General features: G+C 36.7%; 3 protein-coding genes across 16 annotated transcripts; all 3 read right to left on the reverse strand.

Annotated features, from left to right (window-relative positions):
* Positions 1 to 143: 143 nt before the first annotated feature.
* On the reverse strand, positions 144 to 6,152 carry LOC7460071 (transcription factor E2FB). 2 transcript variants are annotated; one of them, XM_052455918.1, is made up of 14 exons: positions 5,664 to 6,152; positions 4,073 to 4,265; positions 3,790 to 3,846; positions 3,560 to 3,645; positions 3,393 to 3,481; positions 3,196 to 3,253; positions 2,195 to 2,247; positions 2,056 to 2,106; positions 1,895 to 1,943; positions 1,716 to 1,781; positions 1,552 to 1,631; positions 1,194 to 1,419; positions 805 to 871; positions 144 to 702 (listed from the first exon to the last, which is right to left on the reverse strand). In XM_052455918.1, the coding sequence occupies exons 1-14, from the start codon at positions 5,880 to 5,882 to the stop codon at positions 572 to 574; spliced, it is 1,425 nt and encodes a 474-aa protein (XP_052311878.1). In that variant the 5' UTR covers positions 5,883 to 6,152; the 3' UTR covers positions 144 to 571. The 2 variants fall into 2 exon arrangements, with proteins under 2 accessions (XP_052311878.1, XP_002312830.1); XM_002312794.4 differs by having other exon boundaries at positions 1,552 to 1,628; positions 5,664 to 6,150.
* Positions 6,153 to 8,091: 1,939 nt separating this feature from the next.
* LOC112328701 (pentatricopeptide repeat-containing protein At5g62370-like) lies at positions 8,092 to 13,858 on the reverse strand. 13 transcript variants are annotated; one of them, XM_024609181.1, is made up of 5 exons: positions 10,444 to 13,858; positions 10,042 to 10,140; positions 9,455 to 9,951; positions 9,027 to 9,087; positions 8,092 to 8,564 (listed from the first exon to the last, which is right to left on the reverse strand). In XM_024609181.1, exon 1 carries the CDS (start codon positions 13,642 to 13,644, stop codon positions 11,641 to 11,643), a length of 2,004 nt encoding a protein of 667 aa, XP_024464949.1. In that variant the 5' UTR covers positions 13,645 to 13,858; the 3' UTR covers positions 8,092 to 8,564; positions 9,027 to 9,087; positions 9,455 to 9,951; positions 10,042 to 10,140; positions 10,444 to 11,640. The 13 variants fall into 13 exon arrangements, with proteins under 13 accessions (XP_024464949.1, XP_024464945.1, XP_024464951.1 ...); XM_024609177.1 differs by having other exon boundaries at positions 10,375 to 13,858; XM_024609183.1 differs by having other exon boundaries at positions 9,455 to 9,589; positions 9,848 to 9,951; positions 10,042 to 13,858.
* LOC7460070 (pentatricopeptide repeat-containing protein At3g04760, chloroplastic) lies at positions 9,465 to 11,545 on the reverse strand. The gene is made up of 4 exons (XM_024608803.1): positions 11,387 to 11,545; positions 10,991 to 11,186; positions 10,444 to 10,514; positions 9,465 to 9,581 (listed from the first exon to the last, which is right to left on the reverse strand). Exons 1-4 carry the CDS (start codon positions 11,543 to 11,545, stop codon positions 9,465 to 9,467), a joined length of 543 nt encoding a protein of 180 aa, XP_024464571.1.
* Positions 13,859 to 14,307: the final 449 nt, after the last annotated feature.

A 14,307-nucleotide genomic window follows, 5' to 3' on the forward strand; every position in this document is an offset into this window, starting at 1 on the left:
GTTGCATCACAGAGAAACAATCAATCCATTGATGGAGACGGGGATGATTCAAGGAGGTAGCCAATGCCCTGCAGTTATCAGGGTATGCTTCAACCCTGCCAATTGCTGCCGTGTTGTAGCACAGCAGTAGAGATGCCAACACATCACAAAACAAATCTATTCGGCTTCATTTTCAGTTTCTAAACAAGAGTAATAGTCATCTATATATATATATATAGATGTCAAGTTTCTAAACAATATATATATATATATTGCTGCCTAAACAGATGTCAAGTCAGTAAATACAACAAAGCCATGACGTGGAGAAATATACAAGGACCGATCAGGAGTCAGTTGCCTTCTTTATTTGCCACTAGATCATACGTATCATGTACATTACTTAAGCTGTACAATGAACTAGCTAACTCCCTACCGTTCTTTAGTTTCTTTGGAGGTACCTCAATAGGGTAGCTTGCAGGAACCTTCAATCAAACCTCAGAAGTACTGCAACGGTAACGGTAGATGATGGATGTCATAGGTTCTTGACTAAACAAGACATTTGCCTTTGACTTGATTCGTCGACATTTCCCTTTCACCCGGCAGTAGTGTTAGCAGCAGGAGGCACTTCTGTTGGATTAGATGGAGTTTGGGGTTGTGGTGTGCTGAAATTTGGCATGACATAGTCATTATGAAGCGTATCCAAGTCATTCCATTCAACCACAGCTATTTTTGCAGTCAAGGAAATAAAAATTTTTGCTGGTCCATACTTTATGAAGCATTAGAACACATAAGGTTAAATACAATGTAATATCTTAGCAAGGATACGTTCGTTGCGCCACATGTCTGTGATGCTAACATCAGCATCTGATAAAAGCCAGTAATCTGCATCACTCTGTAGATAAACAACGAAATTAGAACCTGGCAAAACTTATTAACTTTGCAAAAGAAAGTATCGTTCTTTAATAACAGATAATAAGGAACATGCTAAGAACTCAAATCTTTGTTGGAAAAAAGAACAGCATGTTAAACCAATCAATTATTCCCAGGTCAAATCCTACTATTTTCAGACAATTATCTGAACATAAGGTGCTGTCCCTATCCATTATGCTCAATTGTATGTGCTTGCAAGTGTTGTTGACATTCCCAGCAAACAAAAACAGTTGACATCTTGCATCTTTCTGAAAACAATGACAGCAAATAGAAAGAGAATTTACATTAACATCCGAGGGGACAATCTTCATGATCCCACTCACAAAGTCATGTGAGGTGTTAGGTTCTGAGCAGATTCTATGACCATCTTGTTCTTGCATCTCAAACTCCTTTGCTCTGCTCTCCTCTGTGACCATTGTAGTAGCGGCATTTTCATTAAAACCTGAGGTTGACGAGTCGCTTGGAGGTGGTTCAGCACCTTGAATATCTTCAAATTTCTCTTCAAATTGACTGTGGGTGTGGCCGAGAGAGAGAGAGAGATCAGAAAGTCAGTTGCATAAATTCTTGAGTGACCAATTAGTCAGCACCCTGCTAGAATGAAGATTTGGCCTCACCATTTTCATAAAATAAAGGAAAAGTTACCTGACAAGATAAACATCTATTGGACCCATTGTACTCCTGAAGACTATCCTGTATCTCCTCTGGGGATAATCAACTGCCTGCTGAGGAAAGGAAAAACTATAACAAGGAACATATATGCACAAACACTGTAACTTTTTTCCTGAATTGACTACTTTTGGGATTACCTCATCAGGATCTGGAACTTCTAGAGTGGTACCATGTGGAGCTTTGATTGCTATCAAGGTTTCATTCTGTTAACAGAAATAAAATTACATACTAATTGCTACAGCAACAAACAAATTTTGTTTCAGGAAACGCAGTGACATTCCAAGCACCAAGCCTGTTACTTGGAAAGAAAACCAACCTGGAAGCCAGGTAAAATCTTGATGTCTTCCTTAGTGACAAAAAGCCACCTAATATGGTAAAACAGCAAAATGAGCAGTTGTTTAATTAAAATAGGTAACTGCTGTGCAAGTTACTGATAATTCAACTGATAATTCATGCAAACTTGAGGAGAATGTTTACTTTTGATTTTTTTCATCTACACTGAGGTCCCTCAATCTTTCTTGCATTTCTCTGCAGTAAATTAAGCCTCAGCACAATATAGAAGTTTCAGAAAAGCAACGTGGAAATATTGCATAAGCAGAAGGAAAAACAGAATAACCTTGTTTGTTCATCTAATCTGCGTTCCTCAATGGTCAGGTTTTCAACTTCTGCCTGCAAGAAAAAAATAATCATTGATGAAGCAAAACCCTGTACTTCCTAACAGGAGTTGTGTTTTGAAACAATGCATGATCCATTGTTTTGTGACTGAAAATGAAGTCTCAACCTAACTAACAAATTCATAGCAAATAGCATTTGATGCAGCCCTAGGGATTCAAATTTAAGCATTACATTGATCCTACAGCCGATGTTGGAGATGGTGTCCCAAAATGAAGCTCAAAAGGGACAAATTTGCGAGGATAACCTATCTAGTTGGCATATGAGGCACGGTTACATTTACTTTCTGTTCCATTAAATCATCAACATTTCCTGCCCATGGATGGAGGATTTACATCCAAATAGGGCCAGCCAGCAGTTCTAGAAATGCAGTTCAGAAAAAATGAATTGGATTAACTATTATTTTATTGGTTATTTATCAATTTAGAAGTTTTCATTTGTTTTTTTTAAAAAAAAATCTTATGCAGGTTATCCAGCATTGGTTGGATATATGAGATTTTATATTATATGCACACACTAGGGTTTTGGTGTGCCAATATAAGCACAGTGTTTGATGTATTAAAGAGACCTTTTGATGAATGAAACTTGAATTACAATTCTTCATTCTTGTGGATTAAAGAGGTGGTTTCTTGTGGATCCAAGCCTCATAGAGTCATGCGGTTGGCCAGGATGATTCTAGGTTTCCTATGCTTATCAATTTATTTCTCTCTTTGTTCTAAATAAGCTGGCAAAGTTGATCCTAAAACTTTCCATGAAGGAAAAACAAAGTTCAAAACAGCTATAACAAAATACAGAAACACACTTTAAAAAGAGCTTTGCAAAGGCTAATAATCCATGCCAAAAAGGTGCAAGCCAAGAAACAAGTTGTCAGTTGTCAAGATTACAAGAGAGAGGGGGGGGAGGAAAGAGGAGAAGAAAAGTTGTTGGTTGTCCATAACTGTATACCTGCAAAGTAGCAACATTATTATCATCTCCCTCCCTTGACCTTGATACATCAAGTCCCCTGATAACATTCACACAAGTTAATCATACATGAACTTTTTTGTTTAATAATAATGATGATGGGTAATCATGCAACAATTGTAGAGTTCAAAACAAGTGACATCAAATTTGTTAAAAACAAAAGGGATTTAAGTCCATACTTCCACTGAATTCTGTTCTTGAGCTTCTTTTCTATAAGACCAATTCCTTCTAGAACATTTGTTATATCATATATCCGCCTCTTTTGAACCTGAAATGAAAGAAAACCTTCAAATAACAGAATTTTACAACAATATATAAAAATGGATGGAAACTGAACTAAAGTAACCTCCAAAGTATCAGCAGCTTTATTAAGATCAAGGATACCGTCTTCAGCATGTTTGATCAAATTGATGAATTTCTTAGTCAAGAGACCTGAATCAGAATCACAGAATATATTACCACTCTTAGTGTGGTTTTTCTTTGTCCCACAAACTATTTGAAACAGAGTTCATAATAATTACAAACTACTCTTTGTTTCAAAAGCAAATACAGAAATGCATGAACAGGAAATATTACCTAGAGAGCTGTCATAGCGAATTGGACCAGTTGGAGTAACATTATTTCCTGGAGAACCTGCCAATTCAGAAAATGTTTGTCACTACATGTACTTATTTCAACTTCCTTCTTTTCACCAATAATATCAATAAAAGTACAGTCGGAAGAGTGCTTGCAAAGTAAAAGAAATTCACGAACATAACTACTTAGTTGTTGGTTTATACTAAACTGACCAGTGACTAACAAAACTCTAAAATAAAAAATATGAGACACCAGTGCAGAAGTTTAAAACAAAAATCCTCACCAAGAGCTCCAGCAGCACTCTGAGATGCAGATTTACCGCTCTTTGAGAGTCTCGATGTTTTGGGTGTCTTTCCACCTTTTCCTGATACAGGTGTCTGGAGGGGGCTGGTAACTACTTCCATATATCCATGACCAGCATTCCACTCACTGGACTCACCTTGATGATCCGCTGCATCACTTTTCCGCTTTAATGTCTGATATACAACATTTAGTTTTTTTTCTCACTGTTAGTAACATATGACAAAGTTCAAAAACCTAATTACATATTAATGTCTAAAAAATCATAATAAACAAAAAATTGAGGCTCCATTCAAGATTAAATGTGTAATCTTTTGCAAGAAGTAATGTGTAAGAATGGCTAATGCAAGCACAGGAAAATCACTGGCTCAAAGACCATGACAGACCAGCTAGACCAACTTTATCCGAGCCACCTTCATCACTTCACTTGAAACAAGCTCATTGCATAAGCATCACATTCCTTCCAAAATTGCATCATAATGGTCTCGCCATCAGGCAGCCATCTAGAAACTTCATAGGCATCAAAAGATCCTCGATTAGAGGGATATATTGGTAGGGAAAACTATCAAAGCTTGGCGGGAAAAATATTAATCGATCATGTTGTGATTGCAGGCCATTTTTACCAGACATGTATTTCACGATAAGATGTCGTAATTTCTCAGTAGGCACTTGTTGGAGGAAAAAGCAAAATGCAGCCTTTTTATTTAGGCAAAGTACTCATCTCTTTTTGCAGTTGATGAAAGAAGAAGCATAAATCAACTTAACTAGAGAGCAAGGTCTATTGGCCTCATCAAAACCTTGGCAACATTTATCATAGAGTTAGGTGTGTTATGTCTTGACATTAGGACCAGACCTGGAAACAACACAAACGATAAGGAAATTTTTTAAAAGTAATAGGATTCTACAACTTAAAAGTTCCTCTACTGTGCATCATTGCCGTATCCCATTTAAATCTTAGATTCCACACAGTGTGCTCTCATAAGCCAAAAACCACGCACCAAGTTAAACCACTCATACGGTCATACCATTGACCACGAGCTTTTACCATCATTTTCTACTCCCTTCCCCTCATTTGCATAGCTAATGAATAAAGCTGATGAATAACAGATTCTAGTACATAAAGCTTGTGACAGCAATTCACCACGGGTAACAAACAAGCAAAGGCATGCTAATAAGGACAAAAAATTTACTTTATATCGTGTAATAAACACTTAAAACTCTGCAGGAAAACCGAAAATTGACAAACAGAATAAGCTGCCAGAACTAATGTTTTTAAGCAGAGAGTCGAGGTTCTTTACATGAAAAAATAAAATCCCTTAAAATGACATGAAATGCACAAATTCAGCACCAAATAACCTCACTAACACAACAATTTAACCAAACCCTCTTCAATACCATAAAAATAACCCCAAAAATTAAACTCACTAAAATCAAAAAAAAAAAAATCCCAACATAACAAAACCCTAAAAAAACAGACAAACTTGAAAACCAAGCAGATATTCAAAAAATAAAGTCAAAATCCCCCCCCCCAAAAAAAAAAAAAAAACATTTTAAAAAAAATACAAAATACCTACAGGAGGTTTAACAACAATGCCCTCAACATCATGATCAGAAACGGGTCGTCGATGGTCGACACCGAACCGGTGGTAGTCACCAGGAGGCAGAAAATGCGGCTTCATAGAAGAAAACGGAAGCTGCTGATGCTGCTGGCATTGATTCGGTGCGTGACTCTGCATACTATTCTGCTGCGGCTGCTTCATTGACTGGTTGTTTGGTGCTTGTGAGCTCGACATCGTAATAATTTTGAAGTAAAAAAAATGAAAAAAAAAAAAACAAAATCGAGGGTTTGGGGATTTGAAGAAGAGAAAAGAATTGAAAGTAGAAGAAAATGGAATTGGAGAGGGAGAGGGAGAGGGAGAGAGATCTGGAGGTGTTTGGATGGAGAGGAGAGAAAAATTATAAAAATAGAAAATAAAAAATAAAAAAAAGCGGGAGAGAGAAAGAGTGGAAAACGAGGGAAGGGAAGAGGCGGAGGAGGGAATTTGGTTCGGATATACATGTGGAGGGAAACCGATGCTTTTATTATTTGTTTGTTTGATTAATTATAATTTATAATTTAATTCTTTTCTGAAATTAAACCTTCTTTATTTGTTTGGTTGTTAAACTCTACTTGGTTTTGTAGATTGGCTAGCAGAATTCATTAATAGAGTTTTGCTTATATTAAGTATTGAGTTGAATAAAATAAATTTAGTAAGATTTAGTTGACTCGTTTGAGTATTTTATAATCTAGTTAATTTAATCAAAATCCAATTTAAACTTTGATGAATATAAGGAAAAAAAATTGAAGAAAAAATAGCAAATCAATATTGTTAATAAAAATAATTAATCTAAATTTATCCAATAATTAACTCAATGATTCAACCTTTTTTCCCACCTAACTCTAACCCAGGCTAATAAAAATAATTAATATAGATTTATCCAATAATTAACTCAATGATTCAAGCTTTTCTCCCACCTAACTCTAACTCAAGCTAACCATTAATCACTTTGTTAATTCTTGCTTAATGAAATAATGGGTTAATTAGCACAAATCTGTTCATTAGTTTTTGTCACCAGCATGAAAAGTAAGGAACGTTAAGAGTTTATTTAGTTCTTTTATAAAAAAATACTGAAGGGATTTTCTCAAGACTATAAATCATTTACTCATGAGAAAACTGAAAAATTGAAAAGAAAAAAAAGAAGTGGTTAGGTTCGAATCGGCGATTGCGCACCTTTACACAGGGAGAGAGAGAGAGTGGCGATTTTTTCGCGCGCACTAAAAACCCCAAACCTAACCTAACCTCTCTCTCCCCCACCAGCACCAAGGCAGGCACTTTCCCACCTCTTCCTTACGGCACTGTTCACACGGCTCTTTTTTCTTGACTTGGGCTTTTGGGCCTTTTTAAAAATGTTTTTTCTTTGGACACTGATTTTAACCGTATTATCATCACGGCCCATTCACTGCATATCCTTTCAAATTAATGATTATAAATCATAAATCAACAAGGAAAAAGAAGAAAAGAGAAATTGGAATATTTTTTGTTAGGACTTGGGATTATGGGAATGGAATTATAGCTCAACTAACAATTATATCTGTTCTTCTTTTTATATTTAAATGATAAAAGCGCCATCAAAACAGTTTTTATATACCAGACGTGCGACTAAAATAGTGTGTATCATGTTATTTTTCAAACATATTTTTTTGTTTTGAAATATATAAAAAAAATTTCAAGTTATTTTTGTTTTCTACGCACATCAAAACTATTTATAATTACTAAATAAATATTAATTTAATAATTTTTTCAAGTGAAAAAAAAAAGTAGAAAATACCAAACTCTCATGCACTGCGTTAATCTTTTTTTTATTTATTAATTCACAATATATTATTTTCTTATATCCTCTGAACTATAGTTTTAAGACCCGGCCCGGTGACCGGCCCAATCCAAGACCCGGGTTCCGGGTTTTGACCGGGTCACCGGATCGGTTGGGTCAATTCCTCTTTTTAAAATCAAAACGACGTCATTTTAGTAAAAAAACAAAAAAGATAAAAGTCAACGAATTTGCAACCGGGTCTTGCCGGGGACCACCCACTGAGTCACGCCGGTTTTTTCTTTCCCTGTTTTTTCTTCAACCCGGCCCAGTTCCAGTCCTGGATCGCCCGCCGAGACGAGCCGGGTTTCAAAACCATGCTCTAACTTTCAAAATGAATGCTAAATGATAATGTGATGAACAAACTCATTTGCCAACCAAAGTTAAAAATAGTTTACATATTTTCATGACAGCTCATGCAGCATCCATTTAAGTTTTAACTAATAAAATATTTGAAACATTGTTGATGTTTTTTAAAAATTTTAATTTTTTTTATTTAAAATTAATTATTTTTATGTTTTTTGATATGTTGATATGAAAAATAATTTTTTAAAAATAAAAAAAATATTTTAATATATTTTCAAATAAAAAATATTTTAAACCACAATACTCTTCACCTATTCACCATGCCTTTTAAAAATAAATGAACGTGGGAGGTGAATGCATATAGTTAGCTTTGGCCATCCCGTTGACAACCAGGAGTACAAATAGTGTTGCGGACTATATGATGAGATACAGAAAATGGCTTGACTTTACAGTGACTTGGTTGGCCTAATTCGTTGTCATTGGACTTAGATGCCCAAGCTTTTGACTTTTGGCTTCACCAAGACAGAGAGGGCCATGGCCCATGACGAAGAAATGATGGCAAAGTGTGTTCTGCACTCACAGCTCTTTGACTAACTTGAATAAATCCAAAAGGCTGCAATCAATTTACTCACCACTACTGATCTAGTGTTAGTAAACCTGGCCCTGTGAATGATCCATAGCAAGTAACCGCATTTGGTATTAGCGGTAGCATTCATAAGAGGGTGCCAGGAAACTTCTGATTGACTGCTATAGCTGATAAACTGCGATCAGTCATGAACGAAAAGTAAATTTCTCCAGCTGTGAATCACTAAAACATGATCCTAGTTTCTGATACAGTAAATATATGACATAAAGCATTGGTTTCATGAAGAAAAAATTGCGACTTCATATCACCGATAAGCAAAACCCTCCATACCAATGAAATTCGACCGCATTTTAACAATCTCAATAAATTAAGCAAAAGAATAGCATGAAAAAGAAAATGTCCATGCCTAAAATAAAATCATTGGAACTGTAATCAATTTCATTGGTAGCACAACTACTCATACATCAAAAGGAAAACAGTGAGGAAAATACAAGACTCGTACATCAAAACATCAGCAATCGCATATCTTGAACATTCATGGAATCCCAGTTATACAAATCCCACCTAGTGGCTAAAAGACATTTCAAATATAACGGAAAATTACAGGAAAAAAACAAGAACAAACATGTATACCTACATAAACAAATCTTGCATTGAAAATAATGGGCCAACTCCAGTTCACGAACAGCAAAACCACCCTGCTATCCCATTACAACATTAATCACAAGTAGCTTAGAAACACCTTCTAAGAAACAAAACCCATAAACAGAAAAGAACTTGCATCAACATTTTAAATAAAATCACAAGAAAATGAAAAGAATCAACTTTAGAATAGCATAATGTTAGCACAACCAGAATCACCAAAATGAAAATTAGAGAGGAAAAAAAGAAGCAAAAGAAGAACTCAAAGTTAAAATAGAAAATTAGTTATAAGTGCTAATAAAATGTGAAATCAATCTATCCAGCCACAACTAAAGCAGATGTGTAGTGAAATACAAACAATAAGAAAGAAAAATTTGAAACATGGTTTTGCACACTCCTCGCATCAATGGCTGAAGAACATACCTGGATCAACTTAAATGGTTTCACACAATACTGTAAGGTACAAGACCTCTGTATATTCATCTGGCCCCTTCCCATTAGATAGAACTCTCTCAGGCATTCCAAGGTTGTTTCCAGATTTGAGGCGATCCTATATGCCTGGAACTCGTTAAACCATGCTAACATTAAGGCTCAATCCAGTAAACCATTATGGTTGAGAAGAAAATTTAAACCCTAGAACAAATAGTATTTGTGTGGTTTTGATTATACCAGTTGCCAAACCAAAGGATAATATCCCCATCTGGGCGTATGGCAGTGCAAAGGGAAATAACAATTTCCTAATTATTTATAAAATAGGGAAAGCCACCAGATGCTCTTGGAGATTATTAGACAGAAAATAGAAGCTCACGATCCAACCCTTTTACTTGAATCTTGCATGTAAAATTCCATTTCGGTGGAAGTGGACAATCTGCCAATGATTACCATCTTGTCATGGGACACATCACTTTCGGATCCCAGATCTGTCAGAGATCACAACAACCATATTTATGAATTGAGAGAAAGAATGGGAGAAAAGACAAATATGAAACATGTATATTGCAGGAACCAACCAAGTCATCAGGAGCTCTTCATCCAGTTCTTTAATACATGAATATCAACACTTTTAGTAGTAATATCATCAATGAGAGAGCCAGGAATCTTTCAGTTGACTGCAATAACCCGCAGTTGGTAGGTCAAGATAAGCAAATTTCTCAAACTCTAAACCATGTATTTAAAAAGGTGCCAAATCAAGTTCAATAACAGTATCACCTAAATATCCTATACACAACATTAAACATGTATTGCTTATAAACACTCAATAAGAAACAATACTCATAAACAGAAAAGGACTCGTCAACATTTCTAGTAGATAAAAGCAAAAGGTAACTTTATAAATACTCTACCTCTCAGTGCATGACCCAGAGAAAAGGAGGAGAAGGAATCTATAGGAAGAAGGACAGATGAAAGAAAACCTGTTGGTGAACACCCAGAGAACAGGCACTGCTGTAAGAGACTATGACTTCAAAGAAGACCATGGGATCTCCTGCAAACAGAAACTTGAAAACTGACCAATGTGGATCAAAGCAAGCAGAGCCGTAAGGAAACTTTATGCAGACTTGTGAGAGATTGGTGAAAGTCGAGGTCTACTGAGAAAGAGGGGGCAGTTCATATTTGTTCAGAATTTCTTGGTTCACGAGAAGCAATGGATGTTCATCAGATGTTTCCACTAGCAGCCTCATTACTGACTCATCGGGCAGAAATCCTCTCTCAAACATCACATCACACACCCTATAAGCTTCGTGAAGTTTCTTTTCTTCACATAAGATATAAAGCAGCCAGTTCCATCTATACAGGCAAGGCACAAGATGGCAAGCAGCCATTTCTTCAAATATTCTGAAGGCAGGAATGCTCATGTAACTAGCACAAAAATAATGGAGTAACTTTTCAAAAGCAAGCCTGCTCAGAAAGAAGCCCCTCTTGCGCATCGTATGTAAAAGAGATAAAGCATCTATTCTCTACCAGACTCACAAAGGGATTTCAGTAAAGTACTGTATGCACATCTATCAGGAGTACACCCATCTGCACTCATCCTATTAAACAACCCTATTGCACGATCAATTTCACCAGCCCTGCCATGAGCACCAATGAGAATTGTGAAAGTCGCATTTGGATGTATACCCTCCTTTTGCATCAGCTTAAATTGATGGTGTGCATCCTGCATCATATTTGCCCAACAAAATCCAAATATAATAATATTGTAGAGGTAAAGGTAGGGCATAAACCTTGTTCCTTTAATTTTCTGCATGAGCTTCGATGCCAAGTCTTTTAATTCCCTAGGAGAATGAGCAGAAACAGTAAAAACATCTTCTCCAGGCAAGGATTCTGATGAAGCAAATTAAACAGCAATTCTCTAACCCTCTTAGATATTCTCTTTGTCATGTACCATCTTTTCTTGGTGCCAGTGATATTTCTGCAAACACCACTAATCCAAGCGATGTGCAAGATGAGGTCAGCTTTAATCTTACTTCTAACCATCAAATCAACCACTCTGAAGGCATATTTAAACTCTCCCATCCTCAGAAAATGATTGATAAGACAGGTATACAGTACAATATTTGGAACAAAACCCTCTCCCAACATTTTTTAAAGATAAACGCATCCCTCAATACTCATTTTCTCTTCACTAACCCACTTATCAGTGAAGTGTAAGAATAAGAACTTGGCTGGATAGCATTCTCTATCATCTTCTCAAACAAATTGAGGGCTTTATCACCTCTTCCATCCCTAGCATATGCATTGATCATTGTCATATAGGCAACTTCATCAGGATCCAAACCATCCCTACGCATCCTGTGGAAAAGAGTTTCGGCTTCAGAGATTCTCCTCTGTTGGCTTAGACAAGCAATGATGCAGTCATAGATAGCAACACTAGGTTTTGGTCCCATTTCCTTCATCTGGTCCAAAATACCAAAAGCCGATGCTAGATCCTCCTGTTTACAGTATTCATTTACCATAATCAGATAAGTCTCCAAGTTTGGAACTATGCCCTCATTTTGCATAATGTCCATCAGAGACTTGACATCCTCAAACAGCCCGTCCTGGAATAGACGTTTGATCAAAGAATTGAAAGTGAAAAGCAAAGGAATGCATCCAGCACTGGCCACATTTTTAAAGCAGGCCAACGCAGTTTCTGTCTTTCCGTCCTCACACAAGGCACTAACATAGATGCTGCCAGCCACATTACATAGATTCAAGTCAATTCTTGCAATTTCTCTCAGAATTAGCTCAATTTCTTGCTCCAAACCTGCACTGGAATTTATCTTATCAGAAATTGAGAGTGAAGAACGGTCCAACCCACATCCGTTCTTGGCAATTGCCTGCAACATCAACAAACAGAGTTGAAGCTCAAGCCCCTTGGGTTCATTCCTCATGAGTACAAAAAACAAAACATGGTCTGGAACGATTCCACTTTCCAGCATTCTTTCACACAATTCATAAACTTCCAAACACCTGTTCTGCTTATAAAGAGCGGCAATTATAGGTGTATAACAATGCACACAGGGAGCCAAATTGCAGAGAACCATGCTATTCAAAAGCATCTTAGCACAATCTAACTTCCCTTGCTTGCAATAATAACAAATCATTAAATTATAAGTGACCTCATTAGGCTGAATCCCCGAGTCACTCATCAGGCTCCACAATGCCCATGCTTTATCAAACAAGCCCATCTTTAAAAACCCATGAATTAAAGTGTTATAAGTACAAATATCTGGGTCACAGCCCTTCTTTAGCATCCTGAAATAAACCCTCATTGCCATCTTCATCTTCTTATTCTTACCATGAGCATTCATTAGCGAAGTATACATCACCTTGTCCACAAAGAAACCTTGCACCTCCATCTCTTCAAAAACCAACTCCGCCTCCACCAACCACCCTGCCTTGCAAAGCCCAAAAAACAATGTCTTAAACATATGCAGAGTAGGCGGCGACCCGGTTCTTTTGCACATTATATCAAACACTTGTATCGCTTCACCCACATACCGTTGATGACACAAACCATTAATCAAAACAGTATAAACCCACATACCCAATTTCACATTAGCATCACTGATCCTAACTAAATAATCAAATGCTTCCAAAAACCTATCTTGCTCGTAAAACCCTTCAAGAATCATGATACAGGCAGCATTACTAAGCACACAATCATCACTACCAATAAGTCTATCAAAAAGCCTTACAGCATCATCTAATTTCCCTAACTTAGCCAAACAAATAATCATAGAATTGACAATATTCGAGTCCGGTTCAGTACCTCTAGCAATCACATGATCACGATAAAACTCATGCGCCGATAGAGGCTCACCCAAGTCAACCAATTTCCTAAGGAGCTCGCAAGAAATTCCAAGGCCAAGGTCCACGCCACTCGCGGAGGCAAATTCAATGGCGGAAAGTGCATCAGGGACCGTAGGAGAGCTGGCAATGAATCTCTGAATAACTTGCTGGGCAGAGGATAAAAGACCGCGGCGAAGAAGGTCATGGACTAAGGATTGGCAAAGGGAAGTGTGGTCGTTTGAGATTGGTTGTGGGTCTAAAGGGACAGCACAAGTTGAAGTAATTGGTCTTTTTTTGGGTTTGAAGTAGAGAGAACGATAGAAAGGCCTCCTTTTTATCATGTTTTCAACAATTGGGTTGCTAAATTTTCATGTCAAGATTGGAAATTAATGGAAAAGAAATTGTGGGTTTTGAGTAAAACTATGTGAGCAGGTGATGAAATGGAAGGAGGAATTGGCGGTTTAGCCAGTTCAGAGGATTGAGATGTGCCTGCCTGGGTTTAGGCCTTGGGGTTTTAGGAGCTGATGATCAACCGTTGCATTTGTCTGGAGAGGATTTGGCCCACTACTTATGAGTGGATTATGATTTAATCCCTATACTGTTAATATTTTATAGTTTAGTCCTTACACTTTTGAAAATCATAAGTTAATCTCTTTAAGGGTTTATCTGAGTTGACTGTTAATTCCTTTTCAAGTATTAGCATTGCCCTCTTTAAATGCACTTTGGTTTTGCTTATGGTAGGTAATATTGGAAAATTTGAGAAGAAATGGAGGACATTTTAGGAAGAAATGGAGGATATTTTAGGGGGAAAACAATTCAATTATCCTAATGGAATGACTTAAATTATAAACAAGTAAAATTACAGCGGTTCACAATTTTCTTGTTGGTTCAAAATTAATTAACCATCATCAAAAGTATTCTAAACCTACTAAATGCATAATTATAACCTATCATGTTTTATTACGCTCAAATCATGTTTCAAGTAAGCACACATTTACTGTTAC

This window comes from Populus trichocarpa, chromosome 9 (genome assembly GCF_000002775.5).
Source record: "Populus trichocarpa isolate Nisqually-1 chromosome 9, P.trichocarpa_v4.1, whole genome shotgun sequence".
Taxonomy (NCBI): Eukaryota; Viridiplantae; Streptophyta; class Magnoliopsida; order Malpighiales; family Salicaceae; genus Populus; species Populus trichocarpa.

Bases quoted from the DNA above. Each gene is read 5' to 3' on its own strand.
- LOC7460071 (XM_052455918.1), bottom strand. From the start codon at position 5,882: ATGTCGAGCTCACAAGCACCAAACAACCAGTCAATGAAGCAGCCGCAG. The intron at 1,782-1,894 runs GTTGGTTTTCTT...TTCTGTTAACAG, and splicing joins AGATTTTACCTGGCTTCCAG to AATGAAACCTTGATAGCAAT. The intron at 1,632-1,715 runs GTAATCCCAAAA...TCCTTTCCTCAG, and splicing joins AAGTTCCAGATCCTGATGAG to CAGGCAGTTGATTATCCCCA.
- LOC7460070 (XM_024608803.1), bottom strand. From the start codon at position 11,545: ATGGGAGAGTTTAAATATGCCTTCAGAGTGGTTGATTTGATGGTTAGA. The intron at 10,515-10,990 runs GTAGAGAATAGA...TTCTGTTTGCAG, and splicing joins GAAATCCCTTTGTGAGTCTG to GAGATCCCATGGTCTTCTTT. The intron at 9,582-10,443 runs GTTTTCTTTCAT...CCAGGCATATAG, and splicing joins CTCTGGGTGTTCACCAACAG to GATCGCCTCAAATCTGGAAA.
- LOC112328701 (XM_024609181.1), bottom strand. From the start codon at position 13,644: ATGATAAAAAGGAGGCCTTTCTATCGTTCTCTCTACTTCAAACCCAAA.